A 25,238-nucleotide genomic window follows, 5' to 3' on the forward strand; every position below is an offset into this window, starting at 1 on the left:
GTAGCTGGATGCTTCCCGAAATCAGGCCTTGGCCGATCAAGCCCACAGATCATGGTTTTTAAAGCGCCACCACACGACTGTATGCAGTTCGTGTACACTCTAAAATAGGTGACATTTGCTGAAGTCATGACCTTTTGTATTGGCCAATCGCAGAAGGGCATTTTTCATGTATATTTAAATTGGTGAATGCGGAAGTGAACGTACGATTTTGCGGGAACGAGCCCGTTGGCAACTTTCGGCCGTTTTTTTAACCCCAGTTGACAGATATTCGGTGTCTTTCGGATGAAAATACCTCCAAAATGATCTACACTTTAAAATGGCAGCTTTGGAGGGCGGCACGTGTGAGATTTTTCTTGTTACATCATTTTGAAGTTGGTCATTGAAATACACAAATCGCCATTACACTTGCCCGCGATTTTAACGTTGACAGTTGACTCATTTTTGCGGGCGTTTTACGATTGTAGTTCTAGCTTACTTAGTTATTTCTTATATCATTCGAAGGGGCATAAAACTAGCTTTCTAACGCTGCCTAACACGTGGGTGCCACGGAAAGGTGCGCAACGGTGCGCGGTTTTGAAAACGGGAAGCATTGTTGATCGCCGGTCGCCTGACTAGTACAGTAGTGTATTCCATCCGTGGCCCTGATGCGTTCTTTTTCATTTTTGGTCACGACATGATGTCGATCATCAACGGCCGGAACGACGAAGCACGGTCCGGACCGTGGATGAAGACATGAAATGACTGGCTATCCGATGGTTACATCACTTGTGAGTCCTCAGCTAAAAACGTCTGGAAGGCCATGTGAAAGTGTCTTCCGTCCGTCCATGGCAAGAACTTTGTTTTCCTCGATAGGCGGAGTTGAGCAGTTGCGATATGCACATGTGTCAGACCACAGACGTACATCTCAACGTTGGCGGCGGTGTTCCGCATGACGTTATCGACACGGTGATTGGTTTATTTTAGTCACATGGGGGTTTATGGGATATATTTTGAACGTCTCCTAATTTAGAGTGTACACGAACTGGTACGAGACCTGTAACTAGCCAATCAGCGATCGCTGTCGTTGTTTACATTTCATTTCTAATTCTTCCCGTACGCATTCAAAGCGAGAGTGTAAATTTGTAACACTGTCTTGCAGCTTAGCTAGAATATTTACTTTGGCGAAACATGGTTTACAAATGTACCTCCATCCAACACGATCGTCAAATCCTCCGTAAACTTTGTTTAGAATGCCAAGTAAGTGACTGGGAAATGTTGATGTGAAGATTGTTCGTTGATCTATGTCGCAGTTGCACACTCTGCACTTTGCCGGTGCCATCTCGGGTTTCTCTGTTTATGTAACGCGTGCTGTGATTGGTCCGCCTGATTTTCAAATTCTATCAGATTTCCTTCGCACAGTATATCAGCGTGATCACGCACGGCGTAGTTAGTGGAAGACTCCTGTCTGGCTAGCGAGCCGTGCGAGCGGACGATGCCAATTAAGATGATGGAACAGTTCTGCATACCTTCTCACACAACACCTTTTCTTTAGAGTATTGAAGCACCGAAAAGATTGGACATAATATCGTAAAAATATTAAATCTATCTCAAAACTTGCAACATACATCATTTGTGATTGCAGTCATATCACACATTTTGCAAAATATTACCTTTCTCAGTAACTTGGCAAATCCCAATGCTTTTGAAGCTCTCTCTCTGATTTCGTGAAATATTTCTTTAAACGTTCGAGATGACTCTCTTAGTGTTGTTGTTCTTGTTTCATCAAATGATGTACTATCTTGCAACTGAGAACACTGTTCATCCATTTTATTTGATAGAAACTCTGATGTTGATGTCAGCAAGCCGCTGGCCATTACACTGTCACAACAATAAAAATACACAATAAATTAATAGTTGTATACATCTATTGCCATGTTATATTTTGTACAACACACATGCATGTAATGGCACAGTCCACCGTATCCATAACCAGATATGAACTGTAAATGCTCACGTGTTTCATTGTATATTGCAGTTATGTGTAAATTTGAACCTTTGCCACATGTTTGCAACTTCATTGAAAGTATTATGATCAACATAATGAAAAATATTCACCACAGTTTAAAGTCTATAGGTCATTAAGTATTCAAATACGCAATTAGCTGAAATAGAAATAATTAATTTCTTTGACTGCTGTCATTGTATAACCACTTTATATAGCAAGTGTAATTGCCTTTGGTCAAGTCCTTCAAACAATATATTCCACACTTTGAAAGCTCATTAGATATGCAAACTATTAATTAGCTGACATGAAAACTTAAGTGCGAAATGATTTTCAATATTGGTATAATTTGGTATAATCATCAATATACATAGCATGTTATGCCAACTTTGATCAAATAAATCAAAGTATATATCCCTAATTTAGTAATTAGAAAAGTTCATTAAATACACAAATTAGGAATTGGCTGAAGCAAAAATGCTTAATGACTTTCAATAATGTTAGCCTACATTATAGTATCTTTAATGTACATAGCAAGTCTCGTAAATTCAAATATATATCCCTAATTTCAAAAATTCATTCAATATTCAAATTAGGAGCTGGATGAAGTAAAAATGCTTAATGACTTTCAGTAACATCATATCATAGTATCTTTAATGTACATGGCAAGTTTCGTCAACTTTGGTCTAGTCAATACAGATAAATATCCCTGATTATGAAAGTTCATTAAATATGCAAATAAGGAATTGGCTAAAGTTCAAATGCTTAATGACTTTCAATAATGTTCTATCATAGTATCTTTAATGTACATAGCCAGTTTCGTCAACTTTGGTCTCGTCAATTCAGATAAATACCCCTAATTAGGAAAGTTCATAAAATATACAAATTAGGCATCGGCTGAAGTAAAAAAAGCTTAATAACATTTAATAATGTTCTATCATAGTATCTTTAATGTACATAGCAAGTTTCATCAATTTTGGTCTCGTAAATTCAAATATATATCCTTACTTTCAAAAGGTCATGAAATATGCAAATTAGGATTTTGATGAAGTAAAAATGCTTAATGACTTTCAATAATGTTAAATCATAGTATCCTCAATATGCATACCAAGTTTCGTCAATTTTGATCAAATAAATTCAGATATATATGCGTAATTAGGAAATTTCATTAAATATGCAAATTAGTAATTATCTTTCACGTCACCCCTTTAATAACTTTCACAGCTGATATATCTTTATGTGATCAACATTTGTAGCAAATCTCATCAAATTGTGTGCAATTGTTCTCAATGTATATCCGTTTTTTCTAAAATCATTAATTATGCAAATGAGCAAAACGTAAGCAAGCCACACCCACCAAAAACTAATCGGTTCTTACCATTTGCAAACTGAATCAATGTACCAGATTTGATTCTGATCTGATGAGCCGTTTTTGAGATATTGAGCACACAGACAGACAGACAGACAGACAGACAGACAGACACACAGACAGACAGACAGACATCGCTGCGACATATGCTCACGTGTGTCAACACGTGAGCAAAAAAATAGCATCAATAATATCAATAATATACTGTATTTCCATGATAGAGAAAAATCTGTTTAAAATAAGAATAATTTTAATCATCGAACCGTCCACTGAATCACTGTTTTGCAGTTCATCAATTTTTTAAAAGTAGAATTTGTAATACCATATTTCCTATGTAAAACATGCAAATTGATTAATTTTAAATTCTGAAGTTGTCAAGTTGAAAATAGTTTAAGGTCACTTTCAGTCAAATGATAACCATAAGGCCCACCAAGACATCAACATGTTACCATAGAATCATATGGGGCAAAGGACATTAGAGGCATGAGGCATGTAATAATTACAACACACTCTTGATGTGCCATCTTTGAAAATTTCAAATTTTCTGTAAATAAAACCTAAGGCAGTCTGCAACTGGCTACCAGGTCCACACTTAATGTCCACACTTAATGAGCCTGTTAACACATACAAGTCAACAGAATCCTGCCATGAATTTCAGGTTACAAGAATTTCATGAATCTAAACTGCTCTGCAATTTGAAGTGTTTGGTGCTGTCTTAAGGATGTACGAGCAGTACGTGCGCGTGGAATTTGTCACTTCCCATAGGATTACATTGAAATTTGCTGGAAAATCAATTCCTACTATTGTCATTTTCATGAAAATTTGCACAAAGCTCAGTCCAGAGAAATAAATAATAGTGATCAAATAAAATAATTTGGTCACCGCGCTAAATTTTGAGATAAACAGCATTGAATTATTCGTCCATAGAAAATGCAATGGTGAAAAAATGCTGACTCAGCATTTTTTCTCATAAATTGCAAAATTAATGGTCATGTATCTCACAAATGAGCATGGTGACCCCTATATTTTATCACACATTTTGATAATGCTTACAAAGGAGAATCCAAAAATCGACAATTTAGAGAAATGACATTACTTTTAATTGTACTGCTCGTACATCCTTAAATGTTACATAAATTGTTCTCACCAAAACCTTTGTCCTGCTTGAGCTTCACCATCTCTAATGTGAGGACACATCTCTTTAACAAAGCTCCACTCCTCTTGAATGATATTCTTCAAACTAAGTGATGCCTGTGGCAATCTTTGTAACATCTGAATCCAACTATGTAAGTAATCAAAATATACCTGAAATAATACACAGGAATAATTTTATGAATTGACCTGTGAACATGCATTAAAAAACAAAAGTAGTTAATAACAGCAATATTCTAGTTTTGTGGTATCAACAGTATTTATACATTCAAAGTTACTTAAAATTCAAGGACTTTCCAGGACAGTTTCATCAATTTTCAAGTACTTTTTCAGGTCCACAAATACCATTTTCCTGATACATTTTCACACCAAATCATTTCAAAATATGATTTTACATGCTATATTATATATTGTGACTGATCAGTTTGTAATCTTTGAAATTGATGGGAGAGTATCAATTTTCAAGGATTTTCCAGGAGCCTTTCAATTTCTAGGACTTTCAAGAAGTGTATAGACCCTGTACCACAAGCCACCTAACGGCTAATGAGCTCCACTGTATTATGCAGAAACAAACTGTGTGCTGATGAAAAAGGTGGAAATCTTTGATAGCTCACTTCAGGATGGCCTGACAAAAAATTGCAAAAATAGCTGCAAAAATACACAATTGAAGATTTCATCATAATTTGAACATATCACATTAGGATCATCCCTTAGAACATGTCTGCCAAATATCAAAGCTATCAGACCAGTAGTTGTTGAGAAACAAATTTTTACCCAAAAATGTGCATATTTCATAACGTTCAAACAAATCTTAAATGAGGTTATCCCATGGGACCTGTATACCAAATATTAAAGCTGTCAGACCAGCCATTAACCCTTTGAGCGCTGTAATTTTCACCCGCCAAAATTTTAGTGCAAAATTTTACCAATTTTCATGAATTTTTCTGTAATTTTTTTATACTTTTGGACCAAATGGACATTACATTTCATTGGCTATAGTTTTTTTCTCAAAATTTTGGCAAAAATATGAGAAAAATTGACTTGGGTTTATTTTATAAAGGTGAAAAAAATAGACCCTGGCGCTGAAAGGGTTAAAGAAGATGATTTTTCCCCTAAAATGGCAAAATTTGCCTGAAAAATAGAAATTTATATAATTCATCACAGTTTGAACAAATCTGATTACTGTCATTGCTGGGGATCTGTACTCCATATATTAAAGGAATTAGACTGGCCGTTTTGAAGAAGAAGCTTTAAATGTAAAAGGTTGAATGATGCTGGATGTCTAACGACAACACACATCCACCTACAATAAAAGTGCTACATCACTGACACTGCTTTTAAACACAATGTCTTGTTCCAACAGTACATTTCCATCATCATTTTATCAGTCATTTATCTTAATACTTAACAAACAAATGAACCATGTATGGCGATGGTATCATCCTAGTATGCATGCAGGATTATATCATCTTATAGCCAAAACAGCTCAGTTAGGGTACAGTCTCTGCAGGAGGGACTGTGGTCAGGGCTAAACCATAGCATACATCAATAACACATGAATTTTAATATGAAACTAGCAACCTAGTGGCCGATATAGCTCCACTGTGATACCTTAGATAATTTAGATAATAGGGAGGGGTGAGCAAATCCTCTTGCCCGGGCTCACGGACTGGCCTTTTTTTAACTGCAGGGCTAGTAAAAAAAAAATGGCAATGAAATTTATTGTGGTCATTAGCGAAATTCATCGAATAAAAAATTATTCATTTGGACAATGCTGTGAGTGATGAAATCGCTTGTGTTAAGAAAGAAAACAAAAATCCATCACCGAGTGGCTGGAGTCCCATAGCAGCTATGGCCATGATGACATCAAGATGACACTTCTAGGGGCCATAGATTAAAAATACTGGAAAAAAGTTTGGTTTTACTTACAGTTCCCTCACTTGAACTACCATTTTAATTATTTGTCATCTTTCATCAAAGAGGTAATGTTATTAATTGTATTGAGTCTTTACACCTTCCTGATATTCGCTCACCCCTTTACAACCAAGATATTTGAGTGGACGGACATCTTCACAAACAGACATACATACATACATACATACATACATTAAGATTGACGACGGACACCGGACAGATACTGATCCCAATAGCTTCTATAGAAACGGAAAAAATTGCCCCAAAATACAAATATGCAAATTTTACTATGATTTGAAGAAAGTTGACTGAGGTCAATCCAAAGAACGTCCATATCAATTTTCAAACCAATTCGATGGGCAGTTTCAAAAAAGATGTTTTGACCACAGAGGAAAAATTACCCCAAAATTACAAAATTTGTAAATTTCACCATAATTTGAACAAATCTGACTAAGGTCACCCAAAGCACCATGCATACCAAATTTCAAAGGAAATGAACAAATGCTTTAAGAAAAGACTTTTGGACCAAAAATGTAAATAATTGTCCAAAAAATATAAATGTGAAACTTTTAACACAATTTGAACAAATCTGACTAAGTCACCACAGCAACTTGTATACCGAATTTCCAAATCAAACAGACAAACAATTCTACTGCTTTTAATCAAAAATTCCAACAATACAATGTTAAACAAACATGAACAGTTGAAGCCAATGAAAATCTGAATAAATTCATTAGTTGGAATCTGTATTTCTTCAATTCAATTAATACACAATAACAAACTGTATAAATACTGTACATGAGTTTTATGTGTGCGCTATTTTTATCCAAAATGGAAATTATGATGCTTTTCATTTGAACTCATCAACCTACCTCCAGCATATCTCTGAGATCCTTTTCAAAGTCATCAAGATCATTCTCAATCTTTTCTTGGAGTTGTCGTGCATCCCATAACACAGCACCTATCATTCGCTGATGGTACTGTTTGATTAATATTGATCCGGTGATGACTTCTTTACATTCAGAAATCAGCTGTAAAATTGAAAAGTACACATTACAACTTTTTTTGACACTGGCAAACTCTTCTCAAGAGCATACATTGTACATGAACAGTATTGGCATGTAAAAACCAGGAAGAAATGACAAGAATGGTAGACCTAAAGAACACTGGCATACATCCTCCTTATGTTCAGTGCTTTTTTTGAAGGTGCCTTTCAATAGCATTGATCGCGATTTCAGGTTTGTTACAAAATATAGCTGCAGACACGCGACTTTGGATAACACTGCATGAAATTCAGACAAAATTTGTTGTTGTATGCGCACCTGCTGTTGCAGCCTGTAGTCTAAACCATAAAGTCATACGAATTAGTGTGACTTTTATAGCCATTGTAACATTAGCAGTTTTTATTTTCGCGTTTACGTGCAAAATGCAGACAAATATTCATTTATGCATATTAATGAGAGAAAAAGTGATGTCATTTACGATCCATACTATTTCAACATACAACCTACAGTACTGGTAAATTATACTATAGATAAGCAAGGGCCTAGTAATTATAATAATAATAATAATAACTTTATTGCATAACAACACACTTCGGGAAGTGTGGTAGAGCAAGTTACAAAATCAAACATTACACACATAATCCAGTGTTGTCCTTAGAAGCCGGGTGCCGGGTAAATAACCCGGCTGTTTTGCATTTTTTCCCGGCTACTTTTAACGTAAGTAGATTATTTTTATAGACATGTAATTTCGGGATTGCACTGCCAGCTGTTAGACGGCACGCCTACGATTAGCAGTTTCGCGACCCTTTCCCCGCATGGCACTGCACAAACATAAAACAGTTTCTAAATACCCGTTTGTGGCTTTTTGAGTCCGATCTTTTATTTGTTAAATAGTGTGATTGGCTGATGGACGCGTCTATGGTGTTGTCTTTGTTACGAGCAGTGTAATTGGTTTGATTAGTATGAAGTCATCTTAGGTCATTTTTAACGATAGCGTAAAATGAAATGTGGCGTCGGCCACCGGCACCTTGCCGATGGAATATTTTTTCCCGAAGAAAGCCCGTTCGAAAGCCATACTTGATTCCAACAATACATTAGTTTATGTATAAAAAACTTCAATTTCGCTAAATTTGTGAGAAAAAGGCGCCGAAAAGATGTGATTTTGATCGACGATTCGAAGTTCATGACGCAGCTAGTTTTCCTCCGCAGCGCTGGCTGCCAACGTCAGTACGAGTATGATCTTCTCAACAAATCAAGTTATTCTCAGAGCAATACCGACGCATTTTCTAGATTTAAAAACAATGAGCTAGAACTGAATTTTTAGAACCAACTGTTTATTTGAATGGGTATTTTTTTTCAATGATTATTTTTACGTACTAGAATCCACGGTCACAGGCATGTGTGTTGCCGACCGTTGCCGACCGGCGCATCATCGTCACGCCTCACGGCTTCACTGTGGCGCTGATCCCCTGGGTTCAATTTCACTGCGCCTCTCCATGTTCTCCATGTTGGGTTGCCCGATAGTGTATTTTGATGGACTCTCTGAATCATTTTTTCACGGACTTGTGGAGCAAATTTGAAGAAAATAGAGTTGTTTCCTTCCGACGCCATGCTGCATATCTGCTTTGATCAAATTAGGGGACAGCTTCGCCGCTCGCGCCGCATGCAGGTTCGAGGTCTGGCATGCGAGACTAAGTCGCGGAGAGTGCTTTCGCAAACATTTTACCATTATTGTTTGCATATTATAACTCATAATACAAAAAAATGCGTCGAGACTCAATCCAATGCGTAATATTATTACACATTGGATCGACTCTCTACGCATTTTTTCATTGTTATGAGTTTTCGATATACGCATTTTTTTTTTGCGTAAATGCGAACATGTAACAGTGAATTATCTTACCGATGTTTTTTTAAACAACAGCAAATGTGTTTTTATTAGAATACTGTCGGTATTTTGAATTTTCCAACCTCATTTTGGGAAATGCATGAGCAATGAAATGAGCAGACTGCAGGAGATTTAAGATTAAATGTTAAATCTTCAATGCAAATAAAACCATAAGTGTGTCATAAATAATACAAATAAAACAAAATCATGTTTGTTTGTTTTGTTGTATGTGAGCCACGTCTAAGACACACAACAAAAGTACTGTTTCAGTCTCAGCTAAATGTCACCTCAGATGCCACCAGAGAACACCATTTCCACTCCAAAATTTCGTTTTTCGCCTTGCGAGAGGGGGGACACCCCCTCTCGCGCTCTCTCCCCCTCGTTCGCTACGCTCACTCGCCCCTCGGTAGCTTCGCTCCGTCGCAGTCCACCCGGCTACTTTCTTGAATTGCCCGGCTACTTTTAGATATAAGGACAACACTGATAATCGGGTGAGGATGCTGCTGGGGGACACTTGGTAGTGTTAGAAATATATCTTAAAAGAGGTACCTTATCTTCAAAATTCATAATATAAAGGAATTTCTCTCTATCAGTCAAATGTTCAAAATTCTGAAAATGTGACTCCATATGTGAGAAAAGGACATTTCTAAATGCAACAGATTTACATGTACTACACTTCATGTTATAATTAAATTCATACAAGGGGCTTACAAAAATTACAAAATCTCTCTTTAGATGGAATTTTGGGGACTTATCTTCCCCGCACCTCTATCTGCAAATTATGATCAGAAATGCGAAATTTTGTTATCAACTTCCTACATTTTTCATTCTTGATATGCATTAAGTAATCTTCTAGAGAAAAACAAATTCGTAGGTTCTTATTTATTTTTGTCAGAGCAGTGTGTCCTCGCATCATTTGTAATTCATTTATCCATGAACCCTATGTTCGCCTATCAAATTTCTGTGAACTGTTTTAGTAGTGAGATTAAAGGTGCAAACAGCTGACCAGATTGGTCTTCCACTGTAAGTATCCAGAATGAATCAAATATAATCAAACCACTTAATTGGAATGATGCTTAGCCGTTGTATGCGCAGCGCGGAGTAATATGTCATCTGATACAACCAATCTATGCCAGTGCCTTAACATGTGTTTTATAACAGAGAATTGAATGGGATATCTACAATGGTTCTACTCCGGAATAAAAAGGACGCAATGCATTCTACAGACTCAGTAAGCCCAAGAGATCACATGATCGCGGTACAAACAAACTCACATAACGCATGTGGAAATACATGTTCGTCTATGCGCGTTTACACACGTGGGTTAGTTTGTACTGTGGTCCATTTGAATTCCGGGTTTGACCTATTCACCAAGAATACCAGCTCTCGGAGCTTGTTTAGACACTCTAAGTAAATATCTGTAAAAGGAAAGGCTAACATCATTCAGAAAATTCTTGTTATCATTGATCTCATTACCCCATACTTCACCTCCATAAGTCATTTTAGGTACAATTAAACAATCAAAAAGATCAAGAGCTACTTTAACAGGGAAATTTTCATTATGTGACATGTCCTTATAAAGGCTAAAAGGGCCTTCATAGCTTTCAAGTTTTTAAAATTACTTTTAAATTTGCCATTTGGAGTAATTACAAAGCCAAGGTACATGTAACAAGATTCATTCACCAAATCAAGTGGTACACCATTGTACTGTAATGAAATACCTTTTTGAGTAACCTGTTATTTTTATTGAAACCTAACACCTTAGTTTTCTTTGTATTAACTGTAAGCTTCCATTTTGAACAGTAATAGCGCAATTTATCGAGACAACTTTATAATCCAGCTTATATTTCTGACATTAAAAGGAGATCATCTGCATACATGAGACAACTGATAGACAGTGTAACCAAGTTTGATAGGGCAATCAGCAACAGAATAAAACATAGGGCCAAAGTCCCTGAAGCTACTATAGACATGGATACAAGATTAAGTATTTCCTGACTGTATGAAATTATCTCACTAAGGTCATCCTAGGGACCTGTAAAGCAAATGTTAAAGCTGTCTGACCAGCAATTTTGAAAAAACAAGCGACACAACAGTTGACAGAGCTCTGCTGTGTTATGTGGAGAATAACCTTTTGTGACACATGTATTGATGATAATTCCGTAAAAATACAGATTTGCATATTTCATCAGACTATATTAGTCTATAAAAGCAAATAAACGAGAGTTAATTACATTCTAACTAAAGTAAACAAGACTTGCTTAAATCAAGATTTACGTCATAAAAAACAGCATATCTGTCAGGTTATAAAGAATCTTGAGCTGGTTATCTTTTAATATCAGTATTTTCATCCTATTAACCAAGCACAGTTTAACTTTCAAATTAACATTGTAAGTAAGTTCTGTTGAATAAGTTGAGACTGTACGTACTCAGAGAAAGCACACTGAAGAGACAAATGTTTGAAACTTAAGAAGTTCAAGGTCATCAAAAGCATTATAAGGAATCATGTTACACTTCCATTGCACTGTTTACACAGATTGCATAAGTGCTATAAATAGCACATGAGGAATCTTACAGCCCAGCTTTACCATAAAAACCCCATCACTTTGACCACTCTTTTAATTGACCACTCTATTTTTTTCCTCAAAAAGTAATCTTATTTTATCCTTACCAAGTCAACCATAATTGGAAATTAGAACTTTCTCTATCTCTATTTATTTGACCACCCTATCATGACAAACTATTATGAGCGATTTCTTTTAGATAACATAAATGGTGGTTCAGAATATATCAAAGTTGGGATTCAGGAAAGTTGCCTTTACACGTTTTAATCCTCCAAGATGGTAAGCATTTCACTATGAACTGTCAAAAAAAGTTGAACTTTCTGATAATTCCACACTAAAATTATTTTGGCTTTGATGATTTCCTAATTAATTCAATTATTTAAAATCATATTAATTATTTTTTCTGGTGAATTGATAGGGTTTATACAGTACAAGAATTCCATACAATGTAAGTCAAATTTTGACCAAAAATGACAAAAAATTCCTTAAAAATACACATTTGCATATTTCATCACAATTTGAACAAATCTAAGTTGGGTTATCCCTAGGGACCTGTATACCAAATAACAAAGCTGTCTGACCAGCGGTTGTGAAGAAGATTTTTTACCAAAAACACCTTTTTTGGCATTAATTTGCCTATTTTCAACAATATCAAAAAATTTAAAAAACTTGTTTCTCAAAATCATATTTTTCATCTACACAACAAATATCAAATCAGTAAGTACTGCGGTTCTCAAGATATTTGAGTGGACGGACGCCTCACAAACGGACATACATACATACATACATACAGACTGACGCCGGACGCCGGACGGATACCCATCCCAATAGCTTCTATAGACTATAGTCTATAGTAGCTAAAAATCAGAGGAAGGTCATTCATAAAAATATTAAATAAAGTAGGGCTTAAATTACAACCCTGCTTGACTCCAATAGTAGACACAAAATTATCAGTGAGACCTTTGTTAGTCTTCACACCATAATTGACATTTTCATACAAAGATTTAATTAATGTATAGAAATTGCCATTGATCCATAATTATTTAGCTTCCAAAGTGAACCAGTTCTCCAAACTCTATCGAAAGCCTTGTGAAGATCAATAAAATAACACCACATACACTGATGACTAAGATTAAAACCTGCCCCCTTTTCTGCAGAAGAATATAAATATTTGTCAAACGCTGATTTAATATAAAAACGTTATCTGCTGTCCTTCTCTTTGCCCTAAACCCAGATTAGAAGGGAGTATTGATTTCTTTTTCATTCAAAAATCTAACAAGTCTACAATTCAGAACAGAGGTAAACAGATTAGCGATACAACCATTAATAGAGATACCTCTATAGTTTGAGGGATTATTCTTGTCTCCTGATTTGAAAACTGGTACTATTAAGGCAGTTTTCCATGAATTAGGAAAGCTACCTCATCTAAGAATAGCATTAAATAAGGAACAAGGAGGATTGAGTAGGGAGTGTTCTCCAAACTTTAACATCTCATTTAGAAAACCATCTGCACATGGGGATTTTCCTGATATTAAGGAGGCACTGCATCCAACACAGGGTATTTTGCTCAAAAATCACTTTTTTTGCAAATATTCATTCACTTTTAATGAATTTGTTGACCCAAGATTAAAATACTGGTTCGGTTCACCTTTTTTTACCCCAAATATACCGGTACACCCACTTCATCCTTCGAATAAACTATTGCTACCATACTAACCTTTAGAATTTCTGCTTTTTGAAAATATATAGATGAGGGAGTTTCCTTGTCATCTTTGATGAGGAATATTGCTTCGAAAAAATCTGTGTTGGCAACATGCAGCTCCACCTTAACTTACACAATGCTTTGCATAATTCAGTGAATACAGTATTTGACATTTATTAACTCTGCCAAGAAGGCATCCCTATGAACCTGTATACCAAATATCAAAGTTATCAAACAAAAGCGCACTGAACAACACTGAGAATAGTGAAGTTGAATACAAAAAATTTGAAAATCAACAGAAAAACATCAGGCATTGCGTATATTAGCTATGGCCTACTTTGAAAAGGATATCAGAGGAAAATTACAAAGGGTACAAAGTGCATTTCTACATGTGTCTTAACTGGCGATAACAAGCCCATTTTTGGCAATGTCTACCTCTCTGACAATCGCTCACATGACCTTTGGCAAAATTTCGTCAAACACTACTATGCTGTGATGGACGGACAGTTTCTTAGCGGCTTTAGTAATGGTACCTCGCGGATGTATACCAGTTTCGTTATCTGCTCCAATTGTTTCAAGTTCTGTCACAATTTGCATTTGATAGTCTTTGCTCAGATGTTGTCCACAGTGAAACCAACAACCCTTTCGCGAACATTTCATTTTTAAGCAAATGATTGAGCAACCTGGCCAGCATGACAGAGTTAAATTCTCTTTCAACGGTATAACTGTTGGTCAACTGGAAGGTCAATGGGAGGAAATCGGGCAGTCATTTCACACAAAAGAACCTTAAAAAGTAAACTTTTAAATATATTTTATATATTGTTAGAGTAACTGTAGAAATAAAGCGTTAGATGTTGACATAAACATGATTCCAATTTTATTTTCACAAAACCATTGGAAACCCTCTTTGTAAAATGGAATACCTAGAGTAAATTTTCTTGTGTGAGAGCCATCATAAATTCTGCTCCTTGCATGTGGAAAGTGAGACAATTACATGTAGTTTTGTGTACATCAAAAACAATCAAAATCGCGACCATGGATATTCAACTACAATCCCACTTGTTGATCAGTGTTTCTGAAGTACATTGTATAGAGAAGACTTCCGTTGATTAGATTTTGTAAATTAAGCAGCGACAAAATTCATCCATAAATGGGACTTTGATAAATTTTCGACGCTAGTAAGTACCTTACACAAGAGAATGATCTTAAAGGTACATTATCGCTATCTTTTGACCCTTTTTCAGTGTTTCAGCCAGCGTGCGGCATTGCGACATTTGACGCAATTTTTTTTGTTTTGTCCCGATAAAATAACGGTTGTGGGTCACCATGCGCAATCTGAGCAGGCCATATTTTTGTGGCTATTGAATTTTAGAACAGTGCCTCCTGGGCAGAAAATTACAGCTAAACAATTAAAATGTTGTAAGATGTTGAAACAGTTTACCCTCCTTCCTACAAAGTTGCAATGTATTGAAACAGTTTACTCTCCTTTCTACAAAGTTACAAATTCCCTGGTACGTAAAACAAACATTGTTGCTGTTCGATACTACTAGTACAATACATCACCGGTGTACAACGTCCGTGAATACACTGACAGTCTGCTGTGAGGCTTGGTTTTGCATAGATGAGTGCCGCGTACCGGTCGTCCTTGAGTTCAAGTTTACCTACATTGCTTGCATCAAATTTGGCCTGCAGCTACTCAGTTTGATAGTAAAAACCATAATTTCTACGGAAACTTTCACAATCAGAGTCATTGTACAAGTGAAAAGGAGACAAAACTCAGGTTTTCTGAAAGGTCAAATCTGGGTCATTTCACGTGATGTCATGAATGAAGACCCCTAAGTACACAATTATGGTTCAAAAGAAACCACCTAGGGAGGGCAATAGGTACAATCTTATGTAAAAGAGAAATTTCTCGGTGCCTTCCAATTTACATGGCATTTAGCTTGACTGTCAGTTTTAAACTATTAAGAGTCATGGCAAATGGAGATTGTCAACAGTACTTGCAGTAAGCATATTCATTTTCAAATCTTCACATTTGAGAGCTGCAATTTTGCATGGTAACTTAACATCAAAGCAACAATTCAAAAGTAGAGCTATTAAAATTGTCCATTTGGCATATTTCAAACTGCTATAACTTATACAAGAAATGGTGTGATTCTGAATGATTTTAATATTTCTGCAGATTCTACCACTTTCATGATATAATAATGAAACTCACTAGATATTTCTTGATGATATCAAAATATAAATGAAAATATTTCTGGGCTAAAATGTTATCATAATCTTTGAAACAATGATTACTCTAAACATTGGAAATTAAATGAACAATATCATTGTGTATTGTTTTACAGGATTGGGTTTGGCCAAACCATTTTTGTCTCAAGAAAAATACTTATGCTTAAGATGCTATTGAGCCTGCTTGATCACAACTATGACACAACACCAGGGCCTTAAACACCACAATAATTGTATCTACATTGCCACTATGCTACCCAATGCTTCTTCTGCATGGAAAATTTTATCTGTGTGGCTCACAAAATTTTCGTCATGACTTACAAACTGCATAAATTTGCCACATTAGGAGCTTGTATCAAGTTGTCATTCTGTGAACACTGACAGAATGCTACAGAAATATACACTTCACATTGCCACCTAATTTTATTTCTGGTGGTAAAAGTTTACCACCAGAAATGAAAAAATATACCTATCACTTTAATGTCATAAAAACACAGATAATTAATGCAATAAAAGCTGAACAAATATTTCTTTAATGTAAAATACAAAACATCTTGATTTGAAAAATGAAGAACTCCTGAATACCAAGAAAGTTGTGCCACACTTGAGATCATAAACTGCCTAAAATTTGTTCAAAGGGCTACAAGATTTTTGATTTGGCTAATGAGTTGGCTAATCATCTTGGTGACTTAGGGGGAGCCCTAGTTTATGTGCATACCACGTGGTAGCAGTAAACTTAATGATACTGCAAGTTTCATGTTGGCACAATTTTGCACAACACCATTGGCCTACTATATATACTCACCGTTAATGCACTCACCTGACTTGCCTATTGAACACCAAATACAGTACCAGGTCATAATGACACATAATGACACTGTACTGTTGTTTTATTGAAATACATTACATGTCCCCCAAAAATTTAATTTGTCCCCCATTCAGAACTACCATGGGTCACTGTGTCCCCATGCAAGCAAAAGCTGGCTGAAACACTGCTTTTTACACCAATAGTGTTGCAAACAAACAATTGCTGATGTTGTTCGACTTATTGAAAGATGTCTAAAAAATGGTTGACCATAGACAACTTCCATCCAATTTTGCTTACACTGTGTAGAAAAACCTAGGGTCAGAGGTTTTAGGTGGGCTACTGTTAACCCTGACCCGAGGATTTTCTACACAGTGTAGGCAAAATTGGATGGAAGTTGTCTATGGTCGACCATTTTTTAGACATCTTTCAATAAATTGAACAACATCAGCAACTGCTCATTTGCAACAAGACTACAAGCTAGAAGTCCAGTTGGTGAAATGGAGCTAGAAATGGACGTTTCTAGCTCCATGTTGATGCTAACACTAAACTCATTCAAGAAAACAGATGTAGTTGTTCAAGTGATTTCTCTTTTCAAAGTAACTATTGCAATGTCAGTATTCAGGTCCAAGTACATAGTAAATTTCCATGTAATTTGTCACAATTCTCAACTTTTATTCCGCAGTTTTTGTTTGCAAATATTAAACTTGTTTCAAACTAGATTTGTGTGTGGCGGTTGGTTGGCTTCAACTACATGTACCTTGTTTCCTGTTGATTGTTTTGACAGCACCATCTAGACATGCAAGCTGATATTATCAGTAACTGTTACAAAAGAGTTCTTGCGTAGACTTTCATTGGACTCCCTGACAGTAAAAACTGATTAGTGAAGGCAGTTTGAATATTGTTCCTATCAAACCGTTTGGTGGTATAATGCCAATAATGGTTATAATCAAGCACAGTAAGTGCTGGTCACAGAAATGCTGGTAAAATTACTGCAAACAAACCTGTTTGATACTCATTAATGATGGTTCAGCAGCTGGTTTGTTTTCCAGTCGAAGTTTGAGACACTCATGCATTACATCAACTGCTATCCGTACAAGGAATAAATACGTAGGCCTGTCAAGGTAATGACATTAAACATGTATTAATATCAGAGCTGCAAAATGTCATGGAGAAGGGAGCAGTATTTGTAGCACTGTTACAACCTAGAGTGAATGTAATGAGAGACGTAGCATACAGATGAGAGTAAAGGCTGCAACCTACTGCAATGCAATGCCTCCTAATAATTATACTGATTGTGTATCAACTGCAAGTGCTACCACATCTTTCTGAAACTGCTAACTGATGTACAAAATATAGCACACATAGAGGCACAAAAAATGATGTATAGAATTAACACAAACTTTTCATAGATTATATAACATGTCACTACATCTGCTGTATATATTTACTTCTCTTTACATTTGGTCCCTATACGTTAGGCAGATAAAACCTGAAACAATTATTAGAACATGTACATGTAGCAAGTGCTTCATTAACAGTTACTAGTTATGTTTGACAACATTGTTTTTAATGGTGTGGTTGTTCATGGGAAAGTATGGTGAAAAATTTCAAACACAGTATACTAAGACATTACAATGTTGAATTTTTACACACTTACCTAAATGAAGGCAGCCTCATTGCTTTAAAATGCTGACTGTATGTACCGTAGCTTGTCAAACTATTACGTCTTTCCACAGATGCCATATGTTCTTCAAATAAAGACAATGCATTGTGATGGCGCAATTCCCCTTCCTCTGGACTCTAATGAATAAAATATTGTTTAAATGTCAATATAGGCATGCTGTGCATCTTTAATGTGTTGTGTGTTTTCCCAAAACAGCACGCACTGAAGGAATATGGAGTGAAATAAAAACAAGTCATCGTTGATGACACAGTCCCCACTTGTTAATGGGTACTTTGATTACAGGTCCTCAGAGAGGATAGAGTCCTCTTCATTAGGTCTGTGATAAAAATACTTTTGAATAAATTCGCTTGATACATGTTTGAGTTGTAGTTCAAGACATGAAAAAATCGTAATAAAATTGCCACCCGGCGGCCATATTGGATCGTATCACAAAACAAATCACTGTGCATATGTATGACATAGGTCAATGTCCTTGTACCAACTTTGATTAAAATCGGTTGAAATATGCCTGAGTTATGGCTTTGTACATGAAAAAAATCATAACAAAATGGCCGCACAGCAGCCATATTGGATCGTATCACAAAACAAATTAAGGTGCATATGTATGACATTGGTCGATCTCCTTGTAACAACTTTGAATAAATTTGCTTGATACATATGTATGAGTTATGGTTCTGGACACGAAAAAATGTAATAAAATGGCCACACGGCGGCCATATTGGATTGTATCACAAAACAAATCAACGTGCATGTGCATGACATATGTCAATGTCCTTGTACCAAGTTTGAATAAAATCGGTTGAGATATGACAGAGTTATGGCTCTGTACATGAAAAAATCGTAACAAAATGGCCGCACGGCGGCCATATTGGATTGTCTCACAAAACAAATTGATGTGCATATCTATGACATTGGTCAATGTCCTTGTACCAACTTTGAATAAAATCTGTTGAAACATGCCTGAGTAATGACTCTGTACATGAAAAAATCGTAATAAAATGGCCGCCTGGTGGCCATATTGGATTGTATCACAAAACAAATTGACATGCATATGTATAACATAGGTCAATGTCCTTGTACCAAGTTTGAATAAAATCGGTTGAGATATGTCTGAGTTATGGCTCTGTACATGAAAAAATCGTAACAAAATGGCCGCACGGCGGTCATATTGGATCGTATCACCAAAAAAATTGACATGCATATCTATGACATTGGTCAATGTCCTTGTACCAACTTTGAATAAAATCAGTTGAAACATGCCTGAGTTATGGCTCTGTACATGAAAAAATCGTAATAAAATGGCCGCCTGGCAGCCATATTGGATCGTACCACAAAACAAATCGACGTGCATCTGTATGACATATGAAGTAATCCTTGTACCAAGTTTGAATGAAATCGCTCCAGGCATCTCTGAGATATCTGCGTGAACGGACGGACGCACGCACGCACGGACGCACGCACTGACGCACGCACGCACGCACACACGCACGGACATGACCAAACCTATAAGTCCCCCCGGACGGTGTCCGTGGGAACTAAAAAATGCACAAAGGTTAGGATTCAGATGTATTCAAAAGGACCCTTGTCCAATGAGTTTGAAAAGAACTACATGTACTGGTATGGTTTTTTTATTGTTGTGACTATCCAAATGAAGCAGAGGTACATGTATTTTTAACAAAGTTTTAGTGAGAAAGAATATATGGCTGATGCAAAACCACGCTCTGTAGTTTTCCTGTACGAATCACAAGACACAATAAATATGCAGTCATGACAGGTGATGCAATATTCATTGATACAATGTATGGATCCTAAACTGTTGTAGTTTCATAGAAAAAAAAGAGATCGCCTGTGCTTAGGACCTGTGGATAATTAAAGCATGAGCATGGTAAACAAAACTAATTGCATTTGGCCTCAACCCCCCTCTGCCCCCTCCTAAACTTTCATCCTAAATAAAAGTTTAGGACGGGGCAGAGTTTAGAAGTGCTAAAATCCAACCAAGCCTCATTCTGTATCAGCATCCATACCTCACACATACATGTACGCTCCTACCACCCTCAGCATATAGGACTACATATCATGTATAATACTCTAAATCGATCTTTGTTCAGCACCAACCCGACAATGACCCAACCAATAGAGCGAAATGAATTGAAACGGCGTATCCACAATTTTTGTTATGTTATTTTACACATGCACTGAACCACATTTATGTCAGAAGAATGGTGTAGTGCTGGTGTCGCACTGGCCTGGTACCTGCCAAACAGTATAGTGATATTTTGTGATTCATAGAAATGTGTAGCAAGATATTGCGATATGGAAACATGTAGTGCGATTTTTGTGCACGGCAATAAAAATACAACCAAACCCCCACCCCCTAGATGCGGAAGTTGCGTTTGCTGTGGAGGTGTTTTAATTATCCACATGTTTACAGTATCTGTGTCATCAGGGACTTTCAAATCTTTAAGTCTTTGTTAAAATGCTTGACTAGTTTTAACCAACTTGACCTGATGGTGAAATATGAACTTGGCAGGAAAAGGGTTAATACATATCAGTGGCCCCTCTCACTCACAACACTTTGTGTAGTTTGAAATTCCTGGAAGTTTCTTTACCTGTAAGTCAGATATTAAAAATATTCTTGAGTTTGGGAGAACTGTCTTGAATCATTGGTGCATCAAAATTTAGCTCGGTGGCAGTGTGTTCTATGAGCCAGAGTTTTCTCTCTGAGTTTGACACATTACATGTAGTACAGCGCTAACTCAAGGAAATTTCAAGATTTCAAAACATGGCATACAGGGTTTGGATATCTTGAAAGTTGGAGGGGACAGTCTGACACTGCTCAAAAGGCAAAATGATACATAGATATATGATATGGATCATGCGATGCATGCCCAGTAGGCACAATATCAATTGGATTATAAAAACATTATTTCAGTGATTGAAAATTTCCAACTTTCAAGAGAGACAATGAGAGCTACATGTGGATCATTTTAATATGAAGTGACCATGACAGAAACAACAAAATGTATATTTACCACATATGTTGATGGAGAATGTTTTTGACTATTAGTCTCATCCAATTTAGAATATTGCACTTCCTCTTCCTTTCCATCATCTGCTGTATGTGGATATTGTAGTACATGTTTTGCTCGCTGTAGCGTTCCATCAAGAAGGTCGCGCAGCCTTTCAATCATTTTACGTAATCCCATTTGTTTCAGACTCTTATCTACAAATTGTCTGTAAATCCAAGTTCCAACTTCACCCATATCGCTCACACTTGGTAAGCTATTGCGGCCACTGTATGAACTTTTACTTCTTGTCTTCAAAGGTGTACTTGATTCAATTGGTGTCTCACTGAATACCTCTTCTGCACCACATGTACTTGGTTTCAATGGATTTTCAAACAATGCTAGGTCTTCTTGATTGTTTTCCTGCAAAACCTTTGAATGATGGCTATCTACTCCAGGCCAGTTAAGATTTTCAATTTCATCAACACCAAGCACTTTTGCCATCACCTGTAATTTCTGGCTCATATCAGTTGTGATATTCAGCCATAAGCACATCGCATCAATCCTTGTCTGAAATTCATCGCTTGCATAGATTGGGTGTTCCTTTTTCAAGGCTTTCAAGTTCGGATACAAACTTTCCACAGCTTCAAGTTTATTCATTACTGAAGTAACATGCATAAGTGCTTCATGTTGTTGTGAAATGTCATCTGGACTGATCAAATTGCAAGGTGTGAACAATTTCACTGACAGACTGCTTTTAATCGTTGAACTGTTTGGAGCATTGCCATGATCCTCTGCATTTGAGTTGGTGAAATCAAGTGTTAAACTTTCTCTTTTGCGAGAACCAATCCTGGCAGGCTGCATATTTACACTGTAGTCTTGTGTTGCAAAGTGAATTTTCAGTTCATCTTCACATCTGCTTTCAGCATTGCAGCCAGAGACAGCCTCTATTTCATTAAATGTGCTGCTATGAGTTGTGGATGAATGAACTGTCATTGGAGGCTGGGGTGCTGACTGCATAGTTACTTCCGCCCCGACAGCTGCAGAAGCAGCCTTTGGCTTTGGTCTTACTGGCATCACTGGAATACAAAAGTTTCTGATTTGTTCAAGAATTTGATGAACCTTCTGTCTCCTCTCCCACAAATACACGTCCTGTTCTTCCATTGTTCTATTAGCCAGCCATGCTTTAAGAGCAAGCCAAAGAAGTTCCACCCAGCGGGCCTGGGCTACATCTTGAACAGATTGATTTGCATATTTTGTGTCTGGTTTAGAGTCAGCCCTCTTTTTTCCACTACTGCCAATGTTTATAAGTAAAGAGAAAGTTTTGTAGAATTCCACTCTGTCCTGTGGACATTCCTCCAACCTAGGACTTGAGATTTGCCTTTTGGCAAGTGTTCTGTCCCCTTTACCTTGGTGTTTGTCAGGCACTGGTATGTAGTAATTCAGAGTTTTGAAGCGATTTGGTGCATCAACATTAGAGGATGGTTTGGTATCCAAGGTCCAATTTGATTGTCCATAATTGTTGAAATCTGCTCCAGCAAAAGTTGTCACACTCTGCTTAATGTATCTTTCTTGATTTCTTTCCACACTTGATAACTTTTTGACTTTTTTATGGTTCTGACTGAGTTTACTATCATCAGCCACTGGTTCAGTAATTTGGATTTTGACATTTCCGGGTGGCACAACTCCACCCTCCTTTGCAGAATGCTTCCGCATTTTTTTACTTTCACAAGTATCTTCAATGTTCAGTTTTGGCAATTTCGAAGAGTATCTGGCTTTTGAAGACAACTTCTTCATCTCTCTTTGACTGACTGGTGGTGTTGTTCCATAGATTTGGTATTGGCTATCTAGATCTGTGACCAAGTAATCATCATCATCATTATCATCATCACCTGTTGTGTTACTTCTTGCTCTACTTTCTGACTCATCAAAAGAGATATTTTCTGTGTCTTGTTCGAATCTGATGAGAAATCACATAAAGATCATTACAAAACATACATGTACCATGCAAACAATTCAATGAGTGAAAAGTACACAAGTACAAGCCACAAATGGCATTGTCCAATCTGTGCTTTCCCTTGCCTTTCAAAATCGTTAGTAAATTTACGAATTCCGTTCAAAAAATATTAGTAAGCACAAATGCTTGTAAGATTGAAATTTCTTCCTTGTCTCAATAAAGTGTGTCATTTTGGTCAACCGGCCCATGAATGTTATTCAATTAATCGATCTTTATTTAATTATTACTTTATTTCTCAGTGGTTGATGGATATATATTTTAATATATTAAAGGGGAAATTTACGCTGAAAATTAATTTTGGAATATTAAACTGATATGGTCATTGAAAGGCTTTCGGGTCGATTTTATTCACTTTCACTCACTGGCTAAAAAACAGCGGTGTACTAAAATACCGGAAGTGACGTCGTCAACTTGGTCATTGAAGCGCAGTCGACGTGTGCAACTGTAAGCTTTTCCACTTACAGTGTATAGAATGGCTACAGAATATAGGGGCCAAGCACTCGGTGTCGATGTTTAAGTCGAGCAGAAATAAAATTTTCTGCGAATACAACTTTGAGAAGGGCTGCTTTTAGCGAAAGTTGCAAGTCCAACTACTGAACTACAAGGCTAAAAGAAAACTGCCCAGGGCATATCCAGCCCCAAGTGCTTTGCTTGTACATATGGGACTGTGCGTACGCTCAGGCACTAGAAACGGAACGCTGTAAATCCTTGCACTTTTAGAATTAATGTCGATCTCTTTAGAGCATTGGCATTACTTCGGTGTCGGCATGATTTCACAGCGATTGGGTTGACAATGACAGGTATGATTGATTGCCGAGAGTAATTTGAACTTCGTCATCGGAGCTAGAATAGTCACTTTCCGAACTCGAGTCGCTGTAACTTTCTGATGATGTCAGTCTTGGATCATCGATTGCTCGTTCAGGTTTGAAGTTATTACCGATTATCTTCGCCATTATGATTTTCAGTCGAGCGCTGAGGTTTTCGTACCGCGTACGCGTACTCCACTTGGCGTAGAAGAGCTTGGTTATAAGTGACTTCGCTTTGAACCCGCTGTGACTTGCAAGTTTGATACGTCACTTCCGGTTTCCTTGCGTTCAGCTTGTGGCCACTGCGCTAATACGCGCAAGTGAAAGTGAATGAAACCAACGCTATTTTGTTTATTTTTCACTAAATAACGACCTGATTACCAAAGAAAGTCTGGGTAAATTTCCCCTTTAAGTGGTCATTAATATTATCAGTGTTTGCACAAGTTTTAGATGCTACCGGTAGAAAATCTGTTCCCTGTTTTCCATATTTGGAAAGCTCTGTTTCCTTGAAAGTATGCATGTCATCCATGGGTATTAGGTGGTGCCTCTATAAGCTGCAGTCATTACATTATGCCATGTTCAGCTCTAAAATTCTGTTTAGACAACCATTGATCAGAACATTTGGCAGTCTGTGGTTTCGCACAAATTTCGTCTCGTTATAACTGAAACTGGTGACCCTGTTTTCTTAGAGAGAGTTGCATTTTTAAAACTCTGCAGATGATCGTCATTCTTTTGTCCGGATAAACTTTCGTCTGCGACTGTGCACAGCATTGTCTCTGGAGCATCAAAGAAAACTATCAGTATTCATAACATTTGCTGAGACAGTTTCTTGTAGAATATTTTGAAGGAAACCTATTAAAATTGGCAAGTTCACTGAAAAAATTCAATCTGCAGATCATCCAAATGACAAATCTATGACAACTAAGATTTCCGGCTAAGACTTCCGGCTCGCTTTAGTGCCTCCATGCACAGACAAACACTTTGTGGTACGTCGTTCAACCATGCACGGTCTGGACTGTAGTTCGACTGTCTTTCAGGCTGACTGTTCTTGATCTCTTCTCGGAGGTTTCATTGTTTCCAATTTTTTCATATCAGTTGCCGTTTTATCC

At 36.8% G+C, this 25,238-nt stretch overlaps 1 protein-coding gene across 3 annotated transcripts in view; it reads right to left on the minus strand.

Moving 5' to 3' along the window:
- The window catches only part of LOC139141701 (mitogen-activated protein kinase kinase kinase 4-like), a 112,478-nt gene that overhangs the window by 82,773 nt on the left and 4,467 nt on the right, over positions 1 to 25,238 (minus strand). For all 3 annotated transcript variants that reach the window (XM_070711298.1, XM_070711300.1, XM_070711301.1), the window contains exons 2-7: positions 21,334 to 23,266; positions 18,275 to 18,417; positions 17,619 to 17,730; positions 7,289 to 7,447; positions 4,498 to 4,655; positions 1,650 to 1,857 (exon numbers count right to left, since the gene is read on the minus strand). In XM_070711298.1, coding sequence (XP_070567399.1) covers positions 1,650 to 1,857; positions 4,498 to 4,655; positions 7,289 to 7,447; positions 17,619 to 17,730; positions 18,275 to 18,417; positions 21,334 to 23,266 — 2,713 coding nt within the window. The remainder of the gene's footprint in view (positions 1 to 1,649; positions 1,858 to 4,497; positions 4,656 to 7,288; positions 7,448 to 17,618; positions 17,731 to 18,274; positions 18,418 to 21,333; positions 23,267 to 25,238) is intronic.

Source organism: Ptychodera flava, chromosome 10, assembly GCF_041260155.1.
Source record: "Ptychodera flava strain L36383 chromosome 10, AS_Pfla_20210202, whole genome shotgun sequence".
NCBI classification, from domain to species: Eukaryota; Metazoa; Hemichordata; class Enteropneusta; family Ptychoderidae; genus Ptychodera; species Ptychodera flava.